This window comes from Babylonia areolata, chromosome 14, assembly GCF_041734735.1.
Source record: "Babylonia areolata isolate BAREFJ2019XMU chromosome 14, ASM4173473v1, whole genome shotgun sequence".
Lineage (NCBI taxonomy): Eukaryota > Metazoa > Mollusca > Gastropoda > Neogastropoda > Buccinidae > Babylonia > Babylonia areolata.
The window spans coordinates 30058101-30081145 of NC_134889.1; the positions used below are offsets into that span (position 1 = coordinate 30058101).

Consider the following 23045-nt stretch of genomic DNA (forward strand, 5'->3'; position numbering starts at 1 on the left):
TGTTTACACAAGTGTGTGTGTGTGTGGAGGGGGGGTGGGGGTGGGGTGGGGGGGGTTGTGGGAGGGTTAGAGGAAGAGGGTTGGAATGTAAGACAGAAATAGGATTGATTTTGTACATGTTCTTTGTTTCTTTGTTGCACAACACGGAAAGAAAAGTCTGACCATTGCGCCAAATGTCATCAGCTCTTTTTTTTTCTTTTTTTTCCCCCACTGGGTAAATAGTATGCCCCTTTTTGGGGGTGGTGGTGGTGGTGGATAGTACATAAAACATGCATCAGCTGAAAATCATTTATGCCCAATGTAGCAGGTGTTTAGCTGACATCTGTGCAAAAAAAACAAACACAAAAAAAAACCCACAAAAAAACCCACCTATATATTAAAGTGTTATGTGCTCATATGCTCTCTCTCTCTCTCTCTCTCTCTCTCTCTCTCTCTCACAAACAAAAAAAAAATCCAAAAAACCTCCTCCCTTGTCCTCCTGCCCCCCTCACCGTCCTACCCCCCCCCCACTCCCTCTTTCACTTCACTCACAGACTAGTGCATCAGTATTAACACACTGGAGTAGGATAGGAAAACAAATACACTTGCAGGCTGATTTTTTTTTTTTTTTTTTTTTTTTTGTGAAAGCTGCACTGTACAAGGGTGCTCTCCCTGGATAAGAGCAGCACCTGGAAATTCACACAGAGAAATAGGAAATCTGTTGAAACAAAAGAGTGATACCACACAGTGCAATACAGTCTTGTTTTTTTTGGGGGGGAAGGGTGGGGGAGGGGGGTCCCTCTCTCTCGCTCTCTGTCTGTCTGTCTCTCCCCTCTCTCTCTGTGCCTCTGTCTCTCCCCTCTCTCTCTCTGTCTCCTCTCTCTCTGTCTCTCTCTCCCTCCTCGTTCTCTCTCTCCTCTCTCTGTCTCTCCCCCTCATTCTCTCTGTCTCTCCCCTTTCTCTCTCTCTCTCTCCCTTTTCTCTCTCTCTCCCCCCTCTCTCTCCTCTCCTCTCTCTCTCTCTCCCCCTCCTGCTCTCTCTCTCCCCCCCTCTCTCTCCCCCCTCTCTCTCCTCTCTCTCTCTCTCCTCTCTCTCTCCCCCTCTCTCATCTCTCTCTCCCCCACCTCCCTCTCCTCGCCCGTTTCTCTCTCTCCCATCTCTCTCTCTCCTCTCACTCTCTCTCTCACTCCCCCTCTCTCTCTGTCTCTCCCCTTTCTCTCTCCTCCACCTCTCTCTCTCACGCCCCCTCTCTCTCTCTCACCCCTCTCCTTTCTCTCCCCTTTCTCTCTCTCCTCTCTTTCTCTCCTCTCTATCTTTATCTCCCTTCTCTCTGTCTCTCCCCTTTCTCTCCTCCATCTCTCTCCCCCCCCCCCCTCTCTCTCTCTTTCTCTCTCTCTTGCTTTAAGTTACCCAGGTACCACAAGCAGGCCATTGGTCAGGGCGAGCAGTCGGAATTTAACACAGAAAAGTTTGTTTTGACTAAAACTGTAAGAGTGATATAAAACAAAATGATACAGTACAGTACAGTACAAAGCAATACAATGCATTATAGTACAAAACAATACAATACAGTACAATGCAATACAATACAGTACAATACAATACAGTACAATGCAATACAATACAATGCAATACAATACAGTACAATACAATACAGTACAATACAATACAGTACAATGCAATACAGTACAATACAATACAGTACAATGCAATACAATACAGTACAATACAATACAGTACAATACAATACAGTACAATACAATACAGTACAATGCAATACAATACAGTACAATACAATACAGTACAATGCAATACAATACAGTACAATACAATACAGTACAATACAATACAGTACAATGCAATACAGTACAATGCAATACAATACAGTACAATACAATACAGTACAATACAATACAGTACAATGCAATACAGTACAATGCAATACAATACAGTACAATACAATACAGTACAATGCAATACAATGCAATACAATACAATACAGTACAATACAATACAGTACAATGCAATACAATACAATACAATACAAATTATAATACAGTACAGTACAATGCAATGCAATACAAAATAAAACAATACAAAAAATACAGTACAATGCAATACAATTCAATACAATACAGTACAATGCAATACAATACAATACAGTACAATGAAATGCAATGCAATACAGTACAGTACAATATAATGCAATACAAAATAAAACAATACAAAAAATACAGTACAATGCAATACAATTCAATACAATGCAATGCAATGCAATGCATCACAACACAATGCAGTACAATACACTACAGTGCGATGCAATACAGTGCAATACAGTTGAGTTCACTTACTCAAGGAGGCGTCACTGCGTTTGGCCAAGTCCATATATACACACTACACCATGTCTGCTGAGCAGACTGTGTTGACCTGTGCAATATAACACAGTGCAGTTATGTTTCTCTCTCACTCTCTCTCTCTCTCTCTCTTTGCATTTTTTGGACCATCTGCTTGGAACTTTCTTCCTTCGTTCATTAAGACGTGCGATTCATTGCGTTCCTTCAAATCAAGCATATGAGAACTTCTGCTCCACAAACAATAGGCCCACAAAGTTTTGTGGGTTTTTTGTGTGTGTTTTTTTTAACCAGCTAAAGAAGACAAAAATCATGCTTTTTTTGTGAGGTTTGTAGCTATACCTACATGCAGTGAATTTATTTTATTTCTACCTATGTGCTTTAATGCTTTTACTTGTTCGCCTGTAAATTGGATGTTATTACCTGAAACATCTGCATCAGCAAATTAATCACTTTTGTATATGTGCAATGGTAAAGTTGTGCTTCTCTGTTTTCTTTATGTCCGCCATATGTTTCTCACTTCGGTCATGTCTCTGTATGTGCATAAGTGTGTGTGTGTGTTGGGTGGAGAGAGTGTGTGCATGTGTATGGATATGAATGTGTGAATGCGTTCGTTTTATTACTTTTTACAATGTTAATGATGCTGATGGTGATCATTCTTCATTGTAGTAGCAGTAGATGTAGCAGTGTTAACAAAATTATTATTGTTATGTCGTTATTGTTAATGTTGTTATTGTTATTGTTGTCACAAGGACAGATTGGAAGACTGGGCGATGCCTAAAATCTTTATCCTTGAGTAATAAAGTTTTTGAATCTTGAATCTTGAATCTCTCTCCTTGTGTCTTACCCAGGTACCACAAGCGCGCCAAGTCGGCGGGCGTGGTGGAGTACCCTGCCTACGGGGTGACGGGCCCAACCAAGGATCACCTCCCCTCCCCGGGCGACCGCAAGCTGGCTCAGAGCGCCCAGATGTATCACTACCAGCACCAGAAGCAGCAGATGATCGCCATGGAGAAGTGAGTGCACACACACACACACACACACTCCCACCCCCCTCCACCCACCCCTTCAGTCCTCTCTCCTTCAGTGCTCTGACACTGCACTGTTGTCACCTTGGACCATATATGGCCATCATGAGACGATTGGGCGCTTTTGCAATTAATATTATTTGTTTCATTTTAGAACCTTTTTGTTGTTGTTGTTGTTGTTGTTTTTAGGCTGTCAAGGTTGAAATGTTTGTAAAACATGACCAGTTTAGGAACTGAGCTTAAATGATCTGCCAGTTATTGCGAAAGAAACTGACTCTGTGTGTGTGTGTGTGTGCATTTGTGTGTGTGTGTGTGTGTGTGTGTGTTAAGTGTCAAACCAGAATATTTGCCAGATACCTGGCTGGCGAATTGAGCCACGCTCAAGCTCAAGCTCAACGTAAGATTGCAATCATTGTTTCCAGTACAGCCCTTAGGCAATATGGATGGGGTGAAAAGCGCATCCTTGGCGTTCAAATAAACACCCAGTGCATGCAGTCATGCATGGTAAAGACACACACACAGTGTATGTGTGTGTGTGTGTGTGTGTGTGTGTGTGTGTGCGCAGGTGCTCCTTTTGTTTTCAAGAGAAAACCTGAATGCGCTCATGCACAACTGGGTTGTGCACAGTGCTATAGTGTAACTCTATTCCTCCCCTGCCCCACCAATAAAATTCTTTGTCTAGCTATGAATAATTCACACACACACACACACACACACACACACAGTATAGAAAAGCACTACAAACAAACTGTCCCATTCGTTTAAGCAGTTTGTTGTCCGTTCCAATCATGAGCAGATGAATGAGAAAAAAACGGGTGGCTTTTGGGTGAAAACAATCAACTGAAGTTCACTGTGCAGCAAGCACTTGTGTGTGTAAAGAACCCATGACAACAGAAGGCTTGTCCATGGCAAAATTCTGTGGGAAAAAAAAAGACTTTCATAATGAAACAAATACACCTACCTGCTGGCAGGACAAGAACATATCTGTGTGGCACTGCAGTATTGCCTGTGGTGACGCACTTTCCCCAGGAAGAGCAGCCTGGATTTCTCACAGAGAAATCTACCTTGACAAAAACTGATGCAGTGCAATAGAACAGAACAGCACAGAACAGAACAGAACAGAATACAACACAACACAACACAATACAATACAATACAATACAATACAATACAAGAAAGTGCAACATGGTGTAATACAGTGCAATGTATTTTGAGTGATATATATATATATATATGTTTTTTCTTTCTTTCCTTCTTTCAGGAAATAAAAGAACACATTTAAAAAAAAATGATGACTACTTTATACAAGTTAAAGAAGTTGTACATGACTTTTTAAAGGAAAGACAATGTGTATATTAAGTCAAAGATTTAAACTAAAGAGGTCAGATCTTTTTTTTCTTTTTTCTTTTTTTTAAAGAACAATATGTTTATTTTGTGCCAGAAGTATGTGAAAGATCTTGAACCATACAGGTTGGTTAGGAAAAAAAAACCCACAAAAAAAACCAGAAGAAAACAAGCCTAACGGATAATGATGTTTACTTCATACAGCTACGCACTTTGTTTTGCCAGTGAACACAGCAAAAAAACAAAAACAAAACAACAAAAAAACCAAAACAACCCCAACAACAACAAGCCCCTGGAAGGCACATATCAACATGCACAAACATGGCCATGACTTCCCCACACACTCGTCAGTGTGAAGGCAGCTGATTAGATAGCATGTTGACATCCTACGCGACTCACCGCACAGCTGATGGAATTATCACTCAGTGCCTGGGCAGCTGACTGTGTGGAAGAGAGGGCGCAGTTTGCACAGCAACATTGTGGGTTCAGTAGCAAGGCACAGCAACGTTGTGGGTTCAGTAGCAAGGCACAGCAACATTGTGGGTTCAGTAGCAAGGCACGGCAACATTGTGGGTTCAGTAGCAAGGCACAGCAACATTGTGGGTTCAGTAGCAAGGCACGGCAACATTGTGGGTTCAGTAGCAAGGCACAGCAACATTGTGGGTTCAGTAGCAAGGCACAGCAACGTTGTGGGTTCAGTAGCAAGGCACAGCAACATTGTGGGTTCAGTAGCAAGGCACAGCAACGTTGTGATACTTTTTAATGCCCTTTCTGCCGGCTGGCATGTTGGGAAGCATCAAAGATCTGTGACTCTTGTCTGTTTTTTTTTGTTTTTTTTGGGGGGGGGCCAATTTCTGTGGATGGTTGTGGACCTAGGTGTGCTTCAGGGTCTTGGAGTGCTCCTTCAGACTGTTGTGTGCCTGGTGTTCTTTGGCCTTCCTCCGTTCTTGCGTCTTACCATCTGGTGTCCAGTGTCCAGTCAAGGGCTTTCCGGGTGATGGGACATTGCTCGCTTGCCCGCGAAACATTGTGGTACACTGCAGTAGTATGTTTAGGGCTTGATAGCTCAGCAAGATTGTGGCACACCACTACAGTTAGTGTTTTTTTCCTGCTGATTCCCCCAACAGTGACAGAATAATCAACATTTGATTGTGGTCACTCAGCGGAAGGAAGGAAGATTGTAGCCTCACTGCAGTTGGGGCACAGTAGCAACAACACTGCAGCCACACTGCAGTTGGGGCACAGTAACACCAACACTGCAGCCACACTACAGTTGGGGCACAGTAGCAACAACACTGTAGCCACACTTTAGCAGCAGCACCGGGTTCCTGTGGATCCATGGGGGCGGCCCTGAAGAAGTACCTGCTGACGTGCTGGCTGCCGGTGTGGACTAAGGTGTGTGGTGGGTGGCGTGTGCGCAGGGCCAACGGGAGCATGAAGCACGACGCCTCCGACGAGGAGTCTGAGGAGGACAACGTGGAGGGGGACTACACCGTGTACGAGTGTCCAGGGTTGGCGCCGGTGAGTGACTGTTGGCTGTGCATGCTGGGGACTGGTGTTGTCGTTGTTGTTGTTGACCTGCCTTTCCTGTCTGTCTGTCTGTCTGTCTGCTTTGGTTGTTTGGCGTCAGTGTTGGCACATTTTTTCTGACTTGTTTGTTTGAGATCACCACTGCACACACACATTGAGAGACAGAGAGAGAGAGACAGAGACAAAGACAGACAAAAATGTACACTGACATTGAAATGTTTAATGAAATGTTTAGTGTCATTAGCTGAAAAGCTCTAGTGATGTAGTAGGTACTAATCAGAACAAAAAATCTGTTATCTGTTTTGCATCATTTTGTTCTGACAAAAAATATACGGGGAGGGAGAAAGAGACATGCACACAGACACACACACACACACACACACACACACACAAACGCACACACACACACACACACGCACACACACACACACACGCACACACACACACACACACACAACACACACTGCGGTCACAGTCAGTCTTAGTTTCATCGTGCAATGTGGGAAAACATTTTGACTTACTAAATGACAACCACCACCTTAACACAGCTCTGGGGTTTTCTGTTCACCATATCAGAACATGTGTTGACCCGCTTACAGTGAGCGTCTGATACAGTTGTCAGCATATGTTTTCTTCGTCGGGGCACCTTTTGACCTGTTTACTGTCAGTGACCACCATACACACAGCTGTCTGTTTTTGTTCATTGCGTGAGCATGTTTTAACCTGTCATTTATTTATTTATCCTTTTTTTTCTTTTTTTTTTCTTTTGTTTTATTTTATTATTTTATATATTTTATTTTATTTTATTTATTTATTTTTAATATTATTATTTATTTTATTTCTTTTTTTTAATAAAATTATTTATTTATCTATTTATTTTTATTTATTATTATTTTTTAATTTTTTTTTCTCAAGGCTTGACTAAGCGCGTTGGGTTACGCTGCTGGTCAGGCATCTGCTTGGCAGATGTGGTGTAGCGTATATGGATTTGTCCAAACACAGTGACGCCTCCTTGAGCTACTGATACTGATACTGATACTGATTTGACCTACTAACAGGATCATCATTCGCAACTGTCAGCATTTTCTGCATTTTGTGGGCTGGTGTTGACCTACTTTCAACAACCTGCGAAACGCACTGCTCTTCTTTTCCTTTCGCCATGTGAACACATTTTGACCAAACAACAGCGACTATCAGACACACACCGGTTGGTTTTTGTTCACCGTGTGAACATGTTTTGACCTGCTAACACTCGGGGACCTTCGTGTACTGCTGTCAGCATTCTCTTCATGTTGTGAACCCATTTTGACCCAGTTTTTGATAGGTTGAAGGCCAGACAAAGGGTGTATAACGGAGATGTGGCCTCAGCTGTCTTTGAACTTTCCTTTGACAGTGTTCAACTGCTGGGAATGACAATAGCCAGTAACCCGTGATTTTCATTAAACCCTGAGTTGACAGAAGATAGAGAGGAATCACTTTTTTTTTTTTTCATGCTTTTTGTCACTGATCATCTTCTTCGCTCATGGGGTGCAGCTCCCACGTTCACTCGTATAATAATTACACAAGTGGGCTTTTATGTGTATGATTGTTTTTACCCTGCCATGTAGGCAGCCATACTCTGTTTTCGGGGGTGTGCATGCTGGGTATGTTCTTGTTTGCATAACCCACCAAACGCTGACATGGATTACAGGATCTTTAACATGCGTATTTGATTTTCTGCGTGCGTATACACACGAAGAGGGTTCAGGCACTAGCAGGTCTGCACATATGTTGACCTGGGAGATCGGAAAAATCTCCACCCTTTACCCGCCAGGCGCTGTTACCGAGATTCGAACACGGGACCCTCAGATTGAAAGTCCAATGCTTTAACCACTAGGCTGTTGCACCCATCTGTCACTGATCACTTGACTGTAGTAGGGAAGTAAGTGGACATAAATAAGTAAATAAATACATAAATAGATAGATAAATAAATAGTAATTATAATATGAAAAAAAGGTAGTAATAATAATAATAATAAATAAATAAATAAGTAAATAAATAAATAAGACAACAATGATGATAAATAAGCAAATAAATGTAAAACATGAAGACACACATTCACACATACACCCACACATGCATAACAGATATGCGCCAAACATGCAGTTTCACAGATATGAAAGCACAGTCAAATACACATAAATGTACATGAGCCCCAACACACACACACACACACACATTACCCTGCACCTCCTCTACCCCCCTCCTCCACACACTCATTTATCACATTATTTATCAACCTTTCTTTTTTTTTTTCTTTTTTTTTTCTCAAGGCCTGACTAAGCGCGTTGGGTTACGCCGCTGGTCAGGCATCTGCTTGGCAGATGTGGTGTTGTGTATATGGATTTGTCCGAACGCAGTGACGCCTCCTTGAGCTGCTGAAACTGAAAAACTGAAACAGTGAAGTAAACAGGATGCACAGCAGACATTTCATTGGATCAGTAACGACCAGGAGGAAGGGAAGGAAATATCATCAGAGCGCTTTCTCCACTACAGGGGGGTGGGGGGGGGGTGTACGCTCTTTGGTGTAAAAAGAAAAACGACTGGACAGCTCATTTTCCGAGAACACAGTTGGCTTTGTATCGAGACCAAACCCTGGTTTCTCATTGCTGCGACAGTCATTTGACTTACACATTTGCAAGTGTTGTGATTGTTATCATAAACTTATCAACTGCTGTTTTTGTGGGTTTTTTTTCTGTTGGTACAGTCAGACAACAAGCATGCTATTTCCAGTTGTTGGTTTGTTTTGTTTTTTTAATTAATTTTTTTTTTTTTTTTTATCTCATTCTGTGGAGATAGAAATGTGACTGTTTTGAATGTATAAAAATCATTATCTTCACTCTGAAATGCCAGAATAGTTAAATAAATCTACATTCAAAATAATTTTTTGCGGGGGAAAGAAGCCCAGATTTAGAATCCACATTCAGTTTCCTTTCATTCTGTACCTCCTGTACTTTTTGTGCTGGAATTGGAGGGGGTGGCGGGGAGGGAGAGGGGATTGGGGGGTGGGGAGGGGGGCGGGAGGGAGGGCATCTCCCCTGAATCCTCAGAATTCCCTGGCAAGGGGAGAGCACTTTAAAAAAAAACAAAAAAACACCCATAATTTTCAGGCACTGAACGGATTAAGTACTTTGATACGATATACATGGGCATTAATTAGGTATTGTGATGAATGGTATGTATGAGGAGTGTTGTGAATGTAGCGTGTGATGACTTTCGTGAGTGTGTACAAAACATAAATCAGTGTTTGAGTGTTTGATTGGGTGTCTGTGCTGAGCGAGGGTTATGAATGTAAGTTTTTCGTATTTAGTGTTTACATGCATGTTTTAAATGTCAGTTTTCTCTCAGTACAGCGCAGTTAAGCATGTTTCACATGGAAAGGTGCTTAATAAAAGTGTGTGTGTGCGTGTTTGTGTGGTGTGTGTGTACGTGTGCGTATATATGTGTGTGTGCATGTTTGTGCGTGTGTATGTGTGTGTGTGTTTCTGTGTGTGTATGTGTGTCTGCGTATATGTGTGTGTGTGCATGAACGTGTGTACGTGTGTGTGTGTGTGTGTGTGTGACTTGCAGACGGGTGAAATGGAGGTGAAGAATCCGCTGTTCCGTGGCGACGAGACGCCGACGTCTACGCCAGTGAATGAGGAGCCCCCTCAACAACCACCACAAGACAAATAGACACTCACCCCTCTCCCTTGCCAGCCACATACACACACCCTACCCCCTCCTTTACGCCTACAACTGCAACCCGTCTCCTCTTTCGATCGTTTTGTCAGTCTGTTGGGATGAAGGCATCACTGTCCTAACTGTATTGACGGTGTGGTGTCGTTTTTCCTGTTGTTGTCCTGGGATGAAGGCATCACTGTCCTAACTGTATTGACGGTGTGGTGTCGTTTTTCCTGTTGTTGTCCTGGGATAAAGGCATCACTGTCCTAACTGTATTGACGGTGTGGTGTCGGTTTTTCCTGTTGTTGTCCTGGGATGAAGGCATCACTGTCTTAACTGTATTGACGGTGTGGTGTTGTTTTTCCTGTTCTTGTCCCTCCCCCCCCCCCCGCCCCCCAAGCCCCAGACTCCCCCTGACTCCCTCGCCCTATCCCTCCGACGTTCCAGTTCCGGTCTTGATTGAATTAACGTGGGATGTTGCATTAAGTTTGTTGTCATAGTAGAATCATTATTCAAGTCCCTTCCTCCGTCATTTCAATCATGTTTTTTTTCTTTAGTTTGCTGTCTCCACTTCTTCCATCCCTCCCCCCCACCCTCTTCCAACCTCCCCTGCCCCTCCCTTCACCAAGCTCCCACCTGCAACCCGCCTCCTTCCTTCCTGTCCAGCTGTGGCACCCCTCCGACCCCTCCCACCCCCTTCAGTGTAAGTCTTGATTAATTATCACATGCAGTTTGAGGAGGGTGAAGGAATGGTGAAGATGCTTATCTGCCAGTACAGTGCCTGTGAGTGTCTGGGGTTCGAACCAGGGTCTCACCCTTTCTCCCAAGTTGGACTGGAGAATTAAAAGTGAGCATCTAGTTATCTAGATGAGACGCTAAGTCCTATGTGCAGCACGCACTTGGCACACTGAAAAAGAACCCCCGGCAATATAAGTGTTTGGCAAAATTCTGAAGAAGAAATCTACTATGATAGCTACACAAATATATATAATGCATGCACTCAGAGCCCAAGGGTGTTGGGTTATGCTGCTGGTCAGGCATATCTGCCTTGCAGGTGTGGTGTAGCGTGTATGGAATTGTGCAAACGCAGTGACGCCTCCTTGGGAAAACTGAAACTGAAATTGGTGACTGTGATGTTGTGATTTGTGAGGGTTGGAGTCCCTCTGGGTGTGAGGGAGGATGTCCTGGTCCTTGCATCACACAGCTGTTGGACTCTTTGCACTCAGTTCTCTGTGGTTTTATTCCACCTTTCTTTCCTTAAAGGATTTTGTTTTCTTGCCAGTTTTGTTGTCCTATTACTTGTAGTCAACTTTGTAACCTGTGTTTCTGAACAGTGTATTTTATACAAAAAAAGAAGAAAATTAATTCGACAGACGTGTCGATTTTCTAACACATTCGCAACCCAATTATAGATTGCAAGCTGTCGTGGATTGTTGAGTCCGAATTACTTGCCCACATTATTGAGTGAAGGTCATTGGTGTTAAAGAGAAGACAGAGGAACATTGTCATTTTTTTGATCGTATCCCTTCATTTTAAGTTTTACTCTATGTTTTACTTAATTTCAAAAACATTATTTGCACTTTTTCAACTTTTGTTGATTGTTTTTTTGGAGAGATGTCGGGAGCAACTTATTGAACTTTATCTAGGGAAAAAGTGGGATTCTAAAACGGATATGTTTGTGTGTCATCTGTGTGTCATTGATCAAAGGTCTATGTGTAAATGAATTTTCTTATGCCACTGTAGAGTGTGAACCCACTTGGCAAACAACAAGAAAAAATGCCAGCCAGCCAGCACAACACACACACACACACACACACACACACACAACACTGTCTCTTTGTCTCTCTCTATGTCCTGTTGCTCTTTACGTCCGTCTGTCTGTCTCTCTCAAACATGCAATAATATTCACATGTAAACACGCAGAAACACGCACTTTCAAGCAGCCAGCCTGTGCATAGCTATACAGTCTGCTATTTGCCTCGAGCAGCACCGCGCGTGGGCTAAAAAATATCAGCACTGGCTAGGGATAGCCTTGACCGAAAGAGGATTGGGCGTGTAGCCGCTAAAAAACAAACAAACCCAACAACAAAAACAACACACACACACACACACACAAAAAAAAACAAAAAAAAAAAACAAAAAACAACCGTTTTTTGTAAGTAACAACACTCTCTTCTCACGGGCAAAACTTATTCACAATGGCGCCTGGTCAAGCACTGGAGTAAATAGCCTACACGCACAAGTGGAAACTGCGCATGCAAGTCTGCTGAAGAAAAAGTCAAATTTGCTTTACGGACAGGTGTGGGTTACTGTGCACCCACGACGTACGGCAAGGTCGTTATTTCTTCAGTGATTGTGTGTGTGAATCATTTTGTGGGTTGGTTCTTCCATATATTGTGGGTCAAATGACATCCTGAGGTGAATTACAAAAAAAAGAAATTATCGACAACAAGTGTTATTTTCTAAACACGATCTGGAACCTATTATTGATTGCAAAGTTCTGTGGCATTATTTGGAATTTATTTCCATCATTATTGAATTAGGAAGGGAATGGTGTTCAAGATGAAAGACAGGAAATGGAAATGTTCAGATTTTTTTCTTCTCTTTTTCTTCTTTTATGAAGTTTTGCTATTGGTTTTCCTTCGTGTTTTACCATTGTGCATTTGATCTTTTTTTTCCTTTTATGTTGTTGTTTGTTTTGGGAGGGGTGTTGGAGTCCACAGTTTATGTGTACACTGATCAAAGCCAGAGGAACCCAAGGTGGGGACTAAACAGCAGGTCTGTTTGTGTGGTGCTCATCTGTGTCTTTGATCACAGGAGGGTCTGTATGGTGGTAACACTGCCACGTTTCTGTCTGACCTGATGGGAGTCTGTCAACCTGCCCGTTTGTGTGCACACAACATGGTTCGCTGCCAGCGTTAGCACACACACACACACACACATACCCACACACACACACTCACACTCAAACACACCATGGGTTGGTCATGTACGACACTGAAGACAGTCGATGGAGGAGGGGTGAATTTAGTTTATCTACTTATTTATTTTGATTATCAGACTCTCCCTGTCATTTTGGTTTCATTCTTCGTGGCTGGTCATGTATGACACTGATTTAAGACAGTCCAGACCTGTTGAACAAGGAGGGGTGGATTTGTTTATTTATTTATTTATTTATGTTTGATCATCAGACTTTCACCATGGTCATATTGGTTTTGTTCTGACATGACAGGCAGGGGTGTTTGCTCTGTTTGTTTGGACAGCTTTTTGTGAGCCAGCTTCTCACACACACACACACGGATATGAAATGAAGAGTTGATTTGACGTGACCTGAGGCCATTCCTTGTGAACAGTCAACTCCCCATCAAAACAAACTGTCTTGTATGTATGTATAACTCTGCAGTACAACTCCACAGCATTCCTTCACAACCGGAGCAAGTTAGTTTTTTTTTTATCTGACCAAACAGAACTTGAAAGCGATGACGATTATGTCATGTTTCTTTGTTTCTTTCCATTGGTGTTGCAGACTGGTGTGTGTACAAATATTACATCCACGTATTTTCAAAATTGTTTTGCCTTTCAGGTGCTCATCATACCGGTTATTGGGTAAAAACTCGGCGGCTGTGCCTTCCCCCATCCCATTTCCACCCATACCCCCATCTCCTGAGAACTAAAAAGCGCAAATAATACATTTAACCCCCTCCCCCCCGCCCCCTCACCCCTCCCTCCCCCCAAAAAAAGGTTTTGGTGGTTTTTTGAAGGACACAGAATAACAGATGTTATATAGAATTGAAACAGCTTCTGTAACTGAAACATTTTTTTTTCTCCCTCTTGCATTTATACACATCAGCCTCCAACGGTTTTCTTGGTTGTGCGTTTACAGCATTTTTATCATCAGTTGGATAAAATTAAAGAGGAAATGCGTGATGATAAGGAGTGTGGATAAAATAATGGAAATCTATTTCAGCTGCATTGTGCTGGGATCTTGGTGTATTTCTGGAAAAAATGTGGAAAATGATTTTGTTTCTTGAAATTTATTTAAGAGTCTTTATATGGAAAGGGAAGACATTTCAATCATGTGTGCAGAATAGCTTAACCAGTGTTGAACTTTTTTCTTTTTTTGTTTTGTTTTGTTTGTTTTTACATTCCAAATTAATACCTGGTTAAACAAAATTTAATGAATACATTCCACTGTATGTCATGAAATCTGTCTGAAAATGACAACCCATCTTCAGTGTTGGGGTGAGGGGTAAAAATGGGACAGCAGATTCGCTGTTTGGAACAGAACTGTTTCAAATGTGAGCCTGGAGAGCTTTGCACTGTGTTCATTTTGTTACATTTTTTCTTTTCATCACAGTTAATATGATTTTGTTTTCATGCACTTCAATCCAGAATAAACTTTGGCGTCCTTTGGTTTCCAGGCTGTGATAAAAAGTTAGCATTTTCAGTTGGAACTACAGAAAGCAGTTTCTGCTTGTTGGCGTTAGTTTGGACAGGGCTACAAGGAAAAGACTTCAGACAAATATGCAGGTGTTCAGCTCTTTGAGATCCAAGACAGCCTTTCATTCAGTTGTTCAGGACTGGAATTGCCCCCCTCCCCTCACCACTGTCTTCCCACCCCACCCCCCAAAACTGTGTACGACTGCCTACATGGCAGGGGTAAAAATGGTTTTATTGGGTGTCCTTAAATAAAGTGAACCGCTTTTTGACAAATATTTTCTCAGTGATAGAGAAACCGACTTCATTGAAATTTTTCACACAGTAACCTTAGGATATCATCAAGGAGTCTGCAAAATATCTATAAGTTTGGACGCAAATTATGCGAGTATTGTCAAATTCAAAACAGCGTGTCAAAAAATCCAATATCAGAGCTGTGCAGTGTGTACATGTAGAAGCCCACTCGTCCATTTGAGCGAAGTCGCAGCCCACGAGTGAAGAAGAGGAAGAAGAATTGTTTTCAAGCCAGCTATGTTTTATGTTGTACCATCACTTGTTGCATTCATTCAATGTCTCTAGTTATGACTGAATCTTTTGTGACAAAAAATATGTTTGGGTTTCAGACTACTACGCAAAAAGAAAAAAAAAAAGCTCTCATCTTTTCTTTCTTTGGGAGGCTATTGTGATGGGTAATTTTACTACAGATGTCTCTCCTCGTTTTGAATAAGGGTGTTGCTGGGTTGTTTTTTTTGTTGTTGTTGTTGTTGTTTGTTTGTTTTTCAGAACAAGCATTAACATCCAGTTTTCCAATCATTGTGTCAAAATCTTCTCTATTCATTTGTCTAATGCAAATCACACACCTTGCAAGTGATGTTGATTTATTTCTGTTTGTTGAATTTTGTTTGTGGGCTTTCGTTCACGAAAGGAGAAAACAAAAACGGTTGGTTTTATGTTTCATACATATTATTGTACCAAGGTGTTGGTGAAGAGTTCTACTCCTGTTTTTATTTTATTTTATTTTTATTGTTTTATTTATCAAAGTTTTGTGTGTACCTGGTTATGTACATAAGAGAAATTTTCAAGGAACTTCATTTAGATACATATTGTATTGTATTGTATTTCTCTTTTTATCACAACTGATTTCTTTGTGTGAAATTCAGGCTGCTCTCCCAAGGGAAAGCGCATCGCTACACTACAGCGCCACCCTTTTTTTGGGGGGGTGTATTTTTTCATGGAGAGGTAACATGACTGTTCAGCATGTTTTAAGTATCAGACTCGCCTCAGAAACATGTAAATGTCCACTGAATCTGTTCATGCAATACGGAGAGAAAGTGGGGTGGAGTAGGATAACTTTGTCGAGAGACAGTGAACACAGAGGGTAACAGTGGTTAACAACAACAAAAAAAAAAAAATATATATATATATATATATATATATGACTTGGATGTTGGTTCCATAACAAGCCACTGCGATCAGACAGGTGAGCCTGTACTGTATATGTCAGTATTCCAGAAAATCACATATATCCGTAGTACTTGACAAATCCTTGTGACAGACAGAGGAATAAAGACTTATTTTTTCCACATTAACTTTGTTACAGAAAAAAAAAGTTTTATAGAAATTTTAAAAAAAAGTATGAAATCCCAGAGAGAGCAGTCAAAATGAGAAACTTAATACTTCCTGATAGAAATACAGCAGAGATACATAGTAGTAGTTCAATTTCTGTGCAGTTTTGTTTTCCGTACTCCACCCCCTCCCCCCACTAGCCCCCTACCCCCCACTCCCATGCTGCTGTCCCCCCCACCCCTCCCCCCCTTCATCCACACCACCAGTCCTGTGTAAGTGTTGCAGTCCAAGAAAAAACACAAAAAAAACCTTAGCTCATCTGGATTGAACTATCATATCTCCTGTTGACCAGTATTTTCTTAACATTTTTTACTTTGTCATACTTTTCGCTGTCAACAAATGTTGAATAAATACACAAACAAAACTATTGAAAAAAAAAAACCCCAAAAAATAAACCGAAAGGAAATCTAAAAACAATAACTCTACTACGGAAAGAGAAGCTTGTTATGATTCAATATTTTGCAGTGTGTATGTCTATGCAATACCGTCATTTGTTAATATTATCATGGGACAGGAAATTTCTGCATGCACAGAACTGTTATTGTCTCTTTGGGCTAAAACTTCGTAACTCTCTTTTTCAAAGGCAATGGCAGAAAGCGTAGTGGCTGTGGTTTCAAGCGATGCGAGTCTGTTGACATGCACACAAGACAAGTGAAGGAAATAGTGTAAATAATTCTTTCTTTCTTTTTTTTTTTTCTCCTGGTCACAACTGTACATTACCATTTCCTCATAAGCAGCAGTGGTTTGGGTAAGGTTTCATTGACACAGAAAAAAAAAAATTAGTAACTGGATTGCACTCTGAAGAATGATGAGGTTCTTTTTTGAACATTTGCCTTCACATTTTTCAAAATTTTGTCTCAACCCAAAACCACGTCTTTAAGTTCTCCACAAAATTAACCAATAATGTAATATTTTGCATGAAAAGTAAATGTGTAAAGATTTGTAACTGCCATCGTACATTTTCAGTCTCAGATACAGGTAATCTCTATAGTCTTTTTTCATCTTACAGTTCACTGGTTTTTGTACACAACACATGAGCAAGGTGTTCGTCATTTAATTTGTCTTGTTGGAAATATGGGGTCTTTTTTGTTTTTGTTTGTTTTTTGTTTTTTTAAATATGTTTATGAAAAAAACGATTATCTTGTGTTTCCCCACCTTGTATTTTTTCCCCAGGAAAATGGTGACAGTTTGCCATCCTTAGATCTGTATTTAGACATTTACAAACTTTTGGGGCAATAAAACCTTCAGTAGTGCAATCACTTTCTATTTCTTTTTGATGTTTTTTTGTTGACTGTTTGTGTTTAAAAGATGTAACCACGTCTTCTGCGTTCACTCGTATGCACACGAGTGGGCTTTTACGTGTATGACTGTTTTTACCCCGCCATGTAGGCAGCCATACTCTGTTTTCGGGGGTGTGCATGGTGGGTATGTTCTTGTTTCTATAACCCACCGAACGCTGACATGGATTACAGGATCTTTAACGTGCGTATTTGATTTTCTGCTTGCATATACACACGAAGGGGGTTCAGGCACTAGCAGGTCTGCACATATGCTGACCTGGGAGATCGTAAAAATCTCCACCCTTTACCCTCCAGGCGCCGTCACCGTGACCCTCAGATTGACAGTCCAACGCTTTAACCACTTGGCTATTGCGCCCGTCAAAAGATGTCACCAAGTCTTCTGACTTTTTTTGTTTATCCATCTTGCCTCACTGCGTCTTGGTTGTATTGTGTTAAAGTGTCTTGGATGTATTGAAAATGGTTAACAGTCTGGCAAAATATCATGATCTGCAGACTGGCATACACATACATAACCATAAACACACACACACACACACACACATATATGACCATGACTGTTTCATTGAAATCACTTATTACTTATTCAGTTACTCTGAACAAACTAAACCAAAAAATAATAAATTTAAAAAAAGAAATGAAATTATGGTGCTTAGAGCCTCGCCGACCACTAAGGCCATCTCAAGGCTATCGCCGCGTCAATAACTACTACAAGGAAAAAAAAAAGAAGAAAGAAAATTAATGCATTGATAATAACCTCAGAATGAAAAAAAAAAACCCACAGTATTTCATCATCATAAAAAACCCACAATATTCCTTGAATGATGAACACAACCATCGGAGATTGTGAGCTCCCAAAGACCAAGCCTCCTTCTTCCCACTACTGGGATGTGGAGGATACAATAACAATATATGCACACTGAATCACGACTAAGCCTACTTACATCAAATGAAACAATAAAAAAAGATTGTTAAAAAAAAAACAAATAAAAAAACCAAACCCAACATCACCAGAACCTGGCTGACCTAACAGGACCCTAACAGGGGTCTTCTGTGTAGGGAAAGAAAGTAAAACAAAATAACGACAACAAAAAAAGACCCCACAATTTCATTTTCAGATTCAAGAAGGCATCAAAGCGTGCAAACAGATCCATATATGGTATACCACACCTGCTTTCAAAAGAAAAAAAAAAATATATATATATATATCTTCTTGTTTTTTTTTGTAATATATCTTCTCTCTCTTTTTTTGTAATGGAGCAGATGCCGAACCAATGCATACCACCGAAACAAAACCAGACCAGACAGCTAAAAACCTGAACAAAACATTGGGGAGGGCCAGCAGGTTCAATCTAAAAAAAAAAAAAAATTAAACTGCATACAGTACAGTTTATGTATCACAGCAACAAGACTGAGAATATGGCACCGGCAATGGGCCATTCTGCCAACAATTCATAATGAAAGACACAGTCATTGACCATTCAGCAAACATACATCAAAAAAGGCTCACACAACCAAAAAAATGCACTGGCAACATCTTTTCTTAGTACAAAAAAATCATTATTGGGAAAAAACAAAAAAACAAACAAAAAAAAACACACACACAGAGAAAAAACCCTGGCTATCAGATCTGAAAAGAGAGCCCTGCAAGTACGTAATGTGCAATGGGGAGCATGCTTGAACTTAACAAACCCCCCAAATATCAAATCTGAAAAGAGAACCCCACAAATGTGTAATGTACAATGGGGAGCCTGCTTCAACTTAACCAACCCCCCAAATATCAAATCTGAAAAGAGAACCCTACAAATATGAAATGCGCAATGGGGAGCATGCTTCAACTTCACAAAAGCCCAAATATCAAATCTGAAAAGAGAACCCCACAAATGTGTAATGTACAATGGGAAGCAGATGCAGGAACTTCACAAAAACCCAACGTGACAGTCACACCTTGAGAGCTTACCCTGGGTTCATGAAAAACATGAAATGAAAATGAAATTATTAAATAAAAAAAAATTTATATATAAAGACAGATAACAAGCAATCATTTATCAAAATGTTAAGTAGCTGGCCAATCACAGACATTCACAGAAAACCTGTTTTCAGAATGCACGGTGGTGCCAACAAGCAAAATAAGCTGAAGCACGAATTCTGCGGTGATGGTTTTTTTGGTTGTTTTTTTTAAGTGTCATGAGTCTTGACTATCTGTCACTAATGAACATGTTTTAAAGTTCAATTTTTCCCTGGTTGTAAATATACATTTCTGTTGAAATTTCTGGCCTGCTTCCATGTTCCAAGAAAAAAAACGAATTCCTGACAGTCATCAGCTGTGGTGGCATCGTGCTTTGCATCACAGACTGCTGATGACTGGAAACATCAGAGATGCCAACATCCAATGACTTCTTCTTCTTCTGCGTTCGTGGGCTGCAACTCCCACGCTCACTCATATGCACACCAGTGGGCTTTTACGTGTATGACCGTTTTTACCCCGCCATGTAGGCAGCCATACTCCGTTTTCAGGGGTGTGCATGCTGGGTATGTTCTTGTTTCCATAACCCACCGAACGCTGACATGGTTTACAGGATCTTTAACGTGTGTATTTGATCTTCTGCTTGCATATACACACGAAGGGGGTTCAGGCACTAGCAGGTCTGCACATATGTTGACCTGGGAGATCGTAAAAATCTCCACCCTTTACCCACCAGGCGCCATCACCGTGATTCGAACCTGGGACCCTCAGATTGACAGTCCAATGCTTTAACCACTCGGCTATTGTGCCCGTCATCCAATGACAAAAAAGAGAAGCACCTGCACACGACAAACTCACCAACACGACATAAGTGAAGCGTTGGTCCAGTGGTAACATGTCCACCTTGGAAGCGAGAGAATCTGAGTGCACTGGTTCGAATCCCTTAGTTGCCAGTATTTTCTCCCCCTCCACAACACCTTGAGTGGTGGTCTGGACGCTAGACGTTCAGAGGACACGGTAAACCGAGGTTCCATGTGCAGCATGCGCTAAGCGCACGTTAAAGAACCCACTGCAACAAAAGGGTTGTCCCTGGCAAAATTCTGTAGAAAAATCCACTTCAATAGGAAAACAAATAAACTTGCAGGCAGAAGAAAAACAAAACAAAGGGTGGCGCTCTCAGTGTAGCGACACACTCTCCCTGCCGAAAGCAGCATGAATTTCACTCAGACAAATCTATTGTGACAAAAAAAAAAAAAAAAAAAGGGTGGTGCTCTCAGTGTAGCAACATGCTCTCCCCACAGACAGCAGCCAGAATTTCACTCAGACAAATCTGTTGTGACCAAAAACAAAAAACGAAAAAAAAGTAATACAATACATAGCTGACATTGATAGTTACATAGGTTCAAACCCCATCAGAGGTTTTTTGGGAGGGGTGGGGGAGGGGGGGGGGCGGGTGTTCAGCCCTTTGCTGGCTCTTCCATTTACAGAATGACCGAATTTCTATCACAGACTTTCCAAGTGAGGATACAACTCGCACTGAAAGAGCACTTCCATTACGACAGGAAGCATAGAGTAGAGCCTTGTCACGTTAGTCCCAAACCTAATGGACCTTCACAGCAACATCATCATCCTCCTCCTCCTCCTTCATCACACACAGAAAAAAACAACTTCTTTTCTTTCTTTTTTTTTTTTTTTAGCCCTTTGCCAGCTCCTACAAAGAGTTGACTGTGCTATGGTCAACTTTCCTGAACAGCACTGCAGATGTCTCTATCTTTCAGCCTGGTTGACGCAAGGCTATAAACTATTTGGAGAGAACAGCAGCCTTGTTAAGTAGTCCCCCAAAACCTAAATGGGCGCCTTCATCACCATCATCATCATCAAAATATTATCGATTTGAAAACAAAATGTCTCAAACTCTGGGGAATAACGACAAAAAAACAAACAAACAAAAAACAAAAAAACAGCTGAAAAAAAAGAATAATTAAGCATATATACATAAATAAAAGTGTGTTTATGTATATAATATAGTTCTTTTTTAAACAAAAGAAAACAGAAGTGCACGCTTTCAGAAATATGACGAGGGTTTTCTCTAAACCTGGGGAGGGGAAAAAAAACAAAACAAAATGTCTCTGGCACCTTTTCTGACAGCCGCCAGACACGCCTTAGTGGGTCATATCACAGGATAGGCGTCAGGATGGACAACAGTTTTCATGCAAAAACATATCCGTCTGATATCGTACAAAAGCTGATAATGTGTGCACACAATCGCGTGTGCATGTCTGAGCTTTATAAATTCTGCTGGCAAGTACGTACAGCTAATGTAAGAACAAATTAGGCACATGATTCATGAACTCTATCAACACTCTTCATTGACATTATTGAAACAATACAATCATTCAAATGCAGGCACTTTCTTGTCCGATATACACACACATACACGTGATGTTTAGGAAACATAATACCATGACAGCTTAATCTATTTTATACTTTTTTTTCAAATGCTATTTTGTTTAATTGATTAGATAAATCTATGCCTAATGTATTGTAAAATGAGTGTCTACTAAGGCACAATGTTGCTATAAGCATATCTCCGTACTGTTAAAAAAAATAGAAAAGAAAAGTCATAAAGTATTGTCCACAACCATGCTGTTTTCTGAAACAATAGTGGTATTTTCTATGTCATTCTCAGTTATCAATATCTTTTGGTTAAAGATGCGACATTGTAACCATTACTTACATACCGTATATTTGAATATGTCTGCACTGAAAATCGTGTCTACTTTGCCAAAACATCAAATTACTTCAATCTTTGTACATTTTTTTTTTTTTTTTTTTTTTTGTTCTCCACATTACTTTCATTTATAGTTTCTTTGTCTCCCTCTGTTGGTTCAACACCGGTCAATCTGACAATAAATGCCTACTGTACCGCACACACACACGTACACACAGAGATGCGTTTGCACACCTACACATACACACAACACTCAACCTGTAAAAACATTCTGAAACAAAACCTAACCCCCTATTCCTCCAACTTCCACTCCCCAACTCCCCCCCGCCCCCCACTCCACCTCCACCAAAAACAAGAACAACAATGAACAAACATGTTCTGGCAAGATATTAATTTTTTGTTCCCACAAAAGTGGACCCGCACACAGGTGTGTGCACCACAGTGTGACGCTTATTGCACTTTGGGTCAAGTCTGGCACAACCGCAGACAGGTATCGCTATCAGTCACCGCTGGCTAACTGTCGCTCCTATCTTTCATCCTTTCTTAGCACTGTCAGTCACCACTGGCTAACTATCGCTCCTATCTTTCATCCTTTCTTAGCACTAGCAGTCACCGCTGGCTAACTATCACTCCTATCTTTCATCCTTTTTAGCACTATCAGTCACCGCTGGCTAACTATGGCTCCTATCTTTCATCCTTTCTTAGCACTATCAGTCACCGCTGGCTAACTGTCGCTCCTATCTTTCATCCTTTCTTAGCACTATCAGTCACCGCTGGCTAACTATGGCTCCTATCTTTCATCCTTTCTTAGCACTATCAGTCACCGCTGGCTAACTGTCGCTCCTATCTTTCATCCTTTCTTAGCAATAGCAGTCACCGCTGGCTAACTATCACTCCTATCTTTCATCCTTTTTAGCACTATCAGTCACCGCTGGCTAACTATGGCTCCTATCTTTCATCCTTTCTTAGCACTATCAGTCACCGCTGGCTAACTGTCGCTCCTATCTTTCATCCTTTCTTAGCACTATCAGTCACCACTGGCTAAGTATCAC

General features: G+C 41.1%; 1 protein-coding gene across 2 annotated transcripts in view; it reads left to right on the forward strand.

Annotated features, from left to right (window-relative positions):
• The window catches only part of LOC143289983 (uncharacterized), an 80641-nt gene extending 69386 nt beyond the window's left edge, over positions 1 to 11255 (forward strand). For both annotated transcript variants that reach the window (XM_076599274.1, XM_076599275.1), the window contains exons 5-7: positions 3182 to 3346; positions 6124 to 6223; positions 9843 to 11255. In XM_076599274.1, the coding sequence (XP_076455389.1) occupies positions 3182 to 3346; positions 6124 to 6223; positions 9843 to 9947 (370 nt within the window). In that variant the 3' untranslated portion in view covers positions 9948 to 11255. The remainder of the gene's footprint in view (positions 1 to 3181; positions 3347 to 6123; positions 6224 to 9842) is intronic.
• Positions 11256 to 23045: the final 11790 nt, after the last annotated feature.